The 7696-nt window shown below is 45.9% G+C and overlaps 1 protein-coding gene across 2 annotated transcripts; it reads right to left on the reverse strand.

Moving 5' to 3' along the window:
• Positions 1 to 272: 272 nt before the first annotated feature.
• Positions 273 to 7260, reverse strand: sox18 (SRY-box transcription factor 18). Of its 2 annotated transcripts, none has more exons than XM_085783192.1 (3): positions 6783 to 7260; positions 2061 to 2446; positions 273 to 1246 (listed from the first exon to the last, which is right to left on the reverse strand). In XM_085783192.1, exons 1-3 carry the CDS (start codon positions 7258 to 7260, stop codon positions 356 to 358), a joined length of 1755 nt encoding a protein of 584 aa, XP_085639318.1. In that variant the 3' UTR covers positions 273 to 355. The 2 variants fall into 2 exon arrangements, with proteins under 2 accessions (XP_085639318.1, XP_085639319.1); XM_085783193.1 differs by having other exon boundaries at positions 273 to 1240; positions 6783 to 7174.
• Positions 7261 to 7696: the final 436 nt, after the last annotated feature.

Below are 7696 nucleotides of genomic sequence, written 5' to 3' on the forward strand. Positions count from 1 at the left end.
TGGAAATGCTGGGCGAGCCGACCAGCGTTTCTTTACTTTCGGTTTCGTGGCGAGTCATGAGAATAACGCCGCCGAATCTCTGTTTATGGTGGGAACTACGACGGTATGTGATCGTCTTCCAACCTCTGACTTTAATTCTTGATGAATGAAAACATGAGTCTGTCTTGCGCCGGTCAACGAATTTCACGGTGCGGAGGCTCATAAATGTAGTGGGAAAACACTTCGCTTTTCCAAAACTCCACGTTGTCCCTTTAAAAAAAAATAAAAAATTGGAAAAAAGATGAAAGTATGAGCCAAAACCGAAGCAGTTTCGTCCTTCCTACGACAGAGTGAAGAAGGAAGCGGAGCGAGGAGTTTATCCAGTGATGCAGGCGCTGTAGTAGACGGCGCTGCTGGCGTCGGACAGCGCCGAGATGAGGGGGCTGCTCCCGTCGTCGCTCATCATGATGCCGTTAACACCGCTGTTAATGCTTCCTCCCATACTGCTGCTGCTGTTGCCGCGGCCCCCCAGGACTTTGGCCCCGCCCCCACAGCCCCCGCCGAGTCCGAAGGCCTCGTCTCCTCCCCGACTGCGGCCGACGACGTTCACGTACTGGTCGAACTCGTGTCGGTCGACCTCGGACCAGAACTCGGCCGAGGAGTCGGAGTGGGACGGGTCGAGGTGCACCGGGGGCAGGAAGGAGGAGGATGATGGGATGGAGGAGGAGGAGGAGGAGGAGGGGGGGGCTTCAGGGGGAGGGGAGAGCTGCCCCAGGTGGGAGGGGGGCGGAGGGGCGAAGTGGCCACTGCCGTTCTGGCCGCCGTACATCTGACCGAAGTAGCCAACCGAAGCCGAGCTCAGGGCCGTCTGGTGGCATTTGATCGGCTCAGAGAGGCTGATGGACGTCTGGGGGAAGGAGGCGGGGGAGGGGGGGCACTTCACCGGGCTCCTCAGGGCGATGTGATGACCGCTGCTGCCGTGGTGACTGGCAGGATTCAGCCTGGAGCCGACCGAGTTGACCAACACCGAGGTGACGTTGGAGCTCATGTTGTTGGACTCGATGGAACTCATTCTAGAGCTGCGGCCGGGACTCAGACCGGGACTCAGACCAGGGCTCAGACCGGCGCTGTGACTGTGAGCGGCGTGCATGGCGTTGTTGTGGCTGTGGTTGCTGTAGTGGGGGCTGTAGTGCTGGTTGTGGGGGTGCAGGTGGTGGTGGTAACCCTGGTAACCGCTCCAGCCTCCCATCGACCCCGCCGCCTCCTCCTGCAGATAGATAGATAGATTGATACATTAACTTTATGTCACTCCACAACACACAATAAAAAATACAGAGGCAATATAAAAATACAGTATTCATTACAAATTACCCCCTCCCCCTTGACAAAATTTAAAATGAAAAAAAGAGTTGTGAGACACCAACTAAAAAAAACAGTTGTTTTATAAACTGGAGCTCATGAGAGAATGCATTTCATGAGAGAATGCATTTCCTGAAGGAAATATGGGTGAATGCTGAAAGCTGGAAGCTGAATGAGCTGAAACAATTGTTAAAACAATGCTGAATTAAGTGAAGAAACTGCTGAATCAATCTTGAAGAGATGAAACAATATATGAAGAGTATGAAATGGCTGGAAATTACTTGCATTTTTGAAGATCAGTATGAAGACATTGAAAGGCTCTTATTTCTTGTCAAAATGTCTCATTTCTAGTCAAAATTAATCTCTTTCCACATAAAATAAGACTCATCACCTAAAAATTTACTTGTTTTTAGATCATTTTCCCTTGTTTCAAACACATTTTTACTTAAAATACGTAGACAAATCTGCCAGTGAAAGCAGGTTTTTTGTTCTTGTAATAAGAAAGAAAAACTTGCTCCACTATCAGATTTTTCTACTTATTTCAAGTGAAAATCTGCTTGAAAGAAGTAAAAAGTGTCTAAAAACAAGCTACTTTTTAATGTGGTGAGTCTTGTTTTGAGTAGAACTAGATTTGTTTTTACTATAAATGACATTTTGACTAGAAATAAGACAAATATTCTTGGTAATATTTAGAGTTTTTGCAGTGTTTCGTATATCTGCACCTGCATGTGCTGGGGGAAGAACACCGACTCCCCGGCTCCGTCCTCCAGGACGTCCAGCGGAGACATCTCGGGCGTGGGCAGGCCGTAGCTCTCCAGCTCGGGGCTGAAGTGGCCCAGGGGGGGCAGCAGGTGGTGGTGGTGGTGGTGGTGGTGGGGGGCTGGGTGTCCGTAGCCTCCAGAGCCCCCGTCCCCGGGCCCCAGCCCCCCCTGGGCCAGGCTGTGCAGCAGCAGCCCCGGCTCCACGCGCTTCAGCTTCTTGCTGCTCTTCTTGCGCCGCGGCCGGTACTTGTAGTTGGGGTGATCCTGCAGGTGCTGGACTCGCAGCCGCTCCGCTTCCTCCACAAACGGACGCTTGTCGACGGCGCTCAGGGCTTTCCACGCCTGACCTACAACATCCAACACACACACACAGTTAGAGAACCGTGAAGCTCAGAGAGAGAAGAATCAATCAAACATTCCCTAAAAATAAAAACTGGAGAAGGAATGGGTCCTTACAATGATCTGATCCTCTGCTTTTTCAAAGGAGGTTAAATCGAAAGCAACTGGTCTTAGTTATTTGTCTGGGAAGACGTTTCACGAAGATGATGATGAAGCCTCTTGGATGAGAGGTGAAACGTCTTCCCAGACAAATAACTAAGACCAGTTGCTTTCAATTTAACCTCCTTTGAGATACTATGACCTGGACAAATGAGAATATGCACCGGCTGATCCTCTGCTTTGTTTCACAGCTGGAATGAGATAAACTCTGTTGATGATTCATTTTATGAGGCAACTTAACATTAACACAGTCACAGTGTTAAACACCACCATCACTTTGTCATATTCACAGTCTTTGTTCAGTTGTCGACACCACACATTTCATGTTTTTTTATCGTAGAGACTCAAAGTGCAGCAGCAGAGTGATCTGAGCTCTTCACATTCAAATAAATACATGTTAGAATAAAAGGTATAATTGTAATTATGTCACTCTCTTTGGTTCTAACTTATGAAAATGGTTTAAAATGTTTTTCATAAAGGTTAAAATTCACGGGTCGGGCACGGGCAAATGAACGCGGGTGGGTAATGTGTGTAGGCCTACAGAGAAAAACTCAGGCGCAGCTGCATGAACCAGCGTAGCAAGTACTTTTTTTTATGATTCTGGAGGTTTCCTGATAGTATCACACACGGCAACAACAGAGCAACATCTTGGTGTAAATAAACAATCTTTGGCCGCTCATGTGACCGCTCACAGCTTACCCATTGGATTTTAGCCTGTCATCATGGCTTGACTGCTCGGCTTCTGGGTAAGCTACAAACACACCGATGGGATCAATGTAAAGGCGGAAGTGTCCTGCTCTCATTAAAAAAAGAATTATGTCGCTATCAGTCTCTGTTCCGGAAATAGACGCGAAAGAGTATGCCTATACCCCCGTTATCGCCGGTGATGACGGCGATCTCACGGGCAGCGGGTCGGGTAACGGGTCTTAATACTGACGGGCGGTCGGATCCGGGTTGAAGTCAGAAATAATCACAGGTGACGTGTCGGGACACGGGCTGAAAAACCTACGGGTGGGGCGGGCGCCGGTTTCTAAATTTGGAGCCGTGCAGGACTCTGGTTCATAGAGTGTCGATATTAGCATTCCTCAGTAAAGGCCAATGGACTGTTAGCCGCTGTAAAGCTAATCAAGCTAAAGCTAACGCCTTGACGCCCTGTGTGCCGCCACATTGGACACTGGCCACAGCACCGTCCTTCACCAGGGACTCTAACTGCTTACATGCTGTCATTCCGACATCCCACCATTTAGACATCCCACCATTCCGACATACCGCTATTCCGACATACCGCTATTCCGACATGCTAACGTCCCACCATTCTGATGGGGTCATCCCCATAGGACGCTTTTTTAGAAAAAGGGTCCTATGTTCCCGGCTTTTCCCCAAAAGGACCCGGGGAACAAGCAATTTTTGTTCCCATACCTGGAAGTGGAGTTGTGACTTTGCAGATTTTTGCCTATTTCTGAGTGAGAAGTTGAGTTGTGACTTTGAGTGAGAAGTGTAATTGTCCCATTGGTTGGGTTTAGGAAAGGAGTTGGTTAAGTTTAGTAAAAAGACCAGGTAGAGGCTAGACAGGCCAGATAGATAGAGAGAGTCCAGCTAAGTAGAGAGAGTCCATCGACCAGCAAAAACGGGGAACATAGGACCCTTTTGGGGAAAAACGGGGAACATAGGACCCTTTTTCAGAAAAGAGTTAGGGTTGCCTGTCTGGCCTCTACCTGCTCTTTTTACTAAACTTCACCAACTCCTTTCTTCATTGCCTAAACCCAACCAGTGCAAAATCTGTTGGGGAAAAAATACGCTATTAAAGGTGTACAGAAAAGAAAACTGAATTTGAGCCCACTCTGGATCATAAAATTAATGTGATAACTCATCTTACAGACGATGTAGGCCAAACTTTGTGCAAAATTCTATTTGGATGAAAGTGTGTATTTTTTTTTTCGCATTGGATAACGCAGGCGCACGGATTATACGTCAGCCTGTACACGATTCATCAGCCACTGATATTGGATCTGTCATCCGTCATTCAAACGTCTGAGAGACGCACACACACACGGAGCTCGGGCTCGCTCCAAGCTTTGAATATCCCGCCCACTCGATAACGACCAATCAAATTCGTTTTCCTTACTCGGGTAAACTCGTGTTGCAGCTCGTGACAACTCGGCGCGACAAACAGGACAAACGGCCATTTCTGTACAGCTTTAAAGGAATTGTTGGAAAGGCAGGATGTTTAAAAAAAGAAAAAAATACCGTCATTCCGACCATAGGAGGCAAGAAGTGTCAGAATGATGGGACATTTGATAGAAAATTAAGTGTTGCCATTTCGATAATTAGAGGCCTATGTCGGACTGGTGGGATGTCGGAATGGCCGTTGCCCCCCCTCTAACCAGAAACTGTTGCTGCCAGACTTCATCTTGACTCCAGGTAATAACTTTATTATTTTTTTACACTGAGCAGATAAATACCGTGGATTCAGCATCAAAGCTGCAACGTGGGGTTTCTGTTGTCGGCTATGTGTGTGTGTGTGTGTGTGTGTGTGTGTGTGTGTGTGTGTGTGTGTGTGTCCACTGAGTTGTAATTTGAGTGTGTTAGAGAGAGAATATCACTAACATTAAACTATTTTACTTATTGTTAAGGGTTAATTAAGTGAAACGTAACGGGTAAATATTGGTATAAGTTCAATAATTACATTAGAAACCGAACTGACCAGAGGAGAAAGTAAATTCTTCTGTGACCTAATTTATTTGTAATAACAAGAGAAAAGAAATAAGCTGGGGTTTTTTGTTATGAATTTATTTTATTTAGTAATATGTAGGTTTTGTTTAGATTTAAGTCTTAAATAATTGATTCATGATTTTCTAAAACTGTGCCTGGTGTCATATTCACCTAGGTGTCGTCACACATCCTCGAGTTAAAGGTTAACTGAGTGAAACTCCATCATTAATGCTGCTTATTTATGACTAATTATTAAGATATAAAAGTATAAAGTAACACAAGACAATTATTAGGGTTATAAAATCAGAAATATAATCTTCAGGGGTTTTTTTGCCAGTTAAAATGAGTTGTCATGTGAACTCTCTGCCTGAAAGACGCCTCCCTGTGTGGCTGTGGTGAGTTCATGGAAACAATAGAAACAAGGAATTCAAAGAGCCACTTTGAATTAAATATAATCTACAGAGTCTATAGTTTTTACAGTGTTTACAGTCGGTGGTGTTTAATCCGCTCACACACTGACAGAGCAGATGTTCTGTGATCTCTGACTCCTCCTCATAAATCATTCCTTTATATGTAAAAATAAAATATGTCTCCTCATGCACATTTTTAAGGCGGACTGCAGTCTCCTCAGAGGACGAGCGGCCGCCGTCCGTTTGGGTTCAAGTCCGTTACACTGGGCTCAGGAGGCAAAGACTTTTTTTAACTTGAATCCAGATCAGAGAAGATCCAGGTCACATCAAACCTCTGAACATGTTCAACACCGGTTAGAAAAGAAGTTGATTAATAATCTACTAATTAGTTTCATTCATATTTCCATGTTATATAACACATATACACTGTAAAAACTCTAAATCTATCCAAGAATATTTGTCTTTTTTCTTGTCAAAATGTCTCAATTTTAGTCAAAAATAATCTCTTTCCACTTAATAAGTCTCATCACCTTAAAAATTTACTTGTTTTTAAATCATTTTCACTTGTTTCAAATACATTTTCACTTGTTTCAAATACATTTTCACTTGAAATAAGTAGAAAAATCTGCCAGTGAAAGCAAGTTTTTTGTGCTTGTAATAAAAAAGATTGTTCTACTTATTTCAAGTGAAAATCTGCTTGAAAAAAGTAAAAAAGGGTCTAAAAACAAGCTGCTTTTTATGTGATGAGTCTTGTTTTTAGTATAATTAGATTTGTTTTGACTAGAAATAACATTTTAACTAGAAATAAGACAAATATTCTTGGTAAGATTTTGAGCTTTTGCAGTGTAATAATAAAACTAATATGAAGTCTAAGGACAGAATTAGAAGTGACAGTGACTTAAACTTTGCTCTTTAAAGAGACGATCTGATCTTTTGGATGATTCTTTAACACTTTAAGAGATTAATTAATTTGGTGCTGATTCCCAGAACGTTAACAACCCGTCAGTGTCGGTGTTGTGGTTGTTGTTGTGGTTGTGTATTAGGTTTTGTGCTGTGGTCTTACCGAGCATCTTGCTGAGCACGGCGTTGTGCAGGTCTGGGTTCTGCAGGGCCAGGCGCTTCCTCTCGTCTTTGGCCCAGACCATGAAGGCGTTCATGGGCCTTCTGATCCTCTGCTCGCTCCCCGCTGCTGCAGCCGCCGCCGCTGCTGCAGCCGACGTCTTCCCGTCCGCTCCCGCCGGCGTTCCTGCTCCTCCGGCCGCGGTCCGGTCGGGGCTCTGTCCCCCTGACGACGGCGTTAGAGACATCCTGGGCTCGGCTGCTCTCCTCAGGGCGCCGCTGCCGAGGCCGAGGCCGTCGGGCGAGCTGCAGTCCCCGGAGAGGCTCTGCTCAAAGCCCATCTCTGGGTCTTGATCCGAGGCCGGACTGGGAGTTCTGGAGGTCCAGGGACCGGGACCGCCGAGGGAAACCCGGCCCGGATGCTGCTGCAGCAGGAGGAGATGATTCCCTCTGGACAAGCTGCTGGGCTCGGCTAAATTCATTCCAGAATTTAACAACTCTTTAGTCCAAGTCCGAGTGAAGAAATCCTGCAGCGAAACAAACGTCTGTCTGTCTCGGTTTGTCGCTCGGTTGTTGCTGCAAAGTTCTGGAAAAGCTTTGTAACGACGCGTCGACAACGACAACGTGTTTTTTGAGGCGACACAGACACAGAAGAGGAGGAGGAAGAAGATCAGGAAGATCAGGAGAGGAGGAATTCACTGGATTTGAAGCACAAATCCCAAAGCAAAGCATGGAGATGTGAGAGGAGGAGGAGGAGAGAGAAAACAAACACAGTGATGATGCGGTGCAGGATATTCCCCCGGAACGCCGAACACTCAACACAATCCTGATCCCTGGGACTCTAGGAAACACAACAACAGCTCTTGTTTGTTTGGAGTTTGGCGGTGGCGGCGGCGGCGGCAGTGGTTTCTGTCCAGA

The sequence above is a fragment of the Trachurus japonicus genome, chromosome 7, assembly GCF_045865225.1.
Source record: "Trachurus japonicus isolate A0001 chromosome 7, Traja_1.0".
NCBI lineage: Eukaryota > Metazoa > Chordata > Actinopteri > Carangiformes > Carangidae > Trachurus > Trachurus japonicus.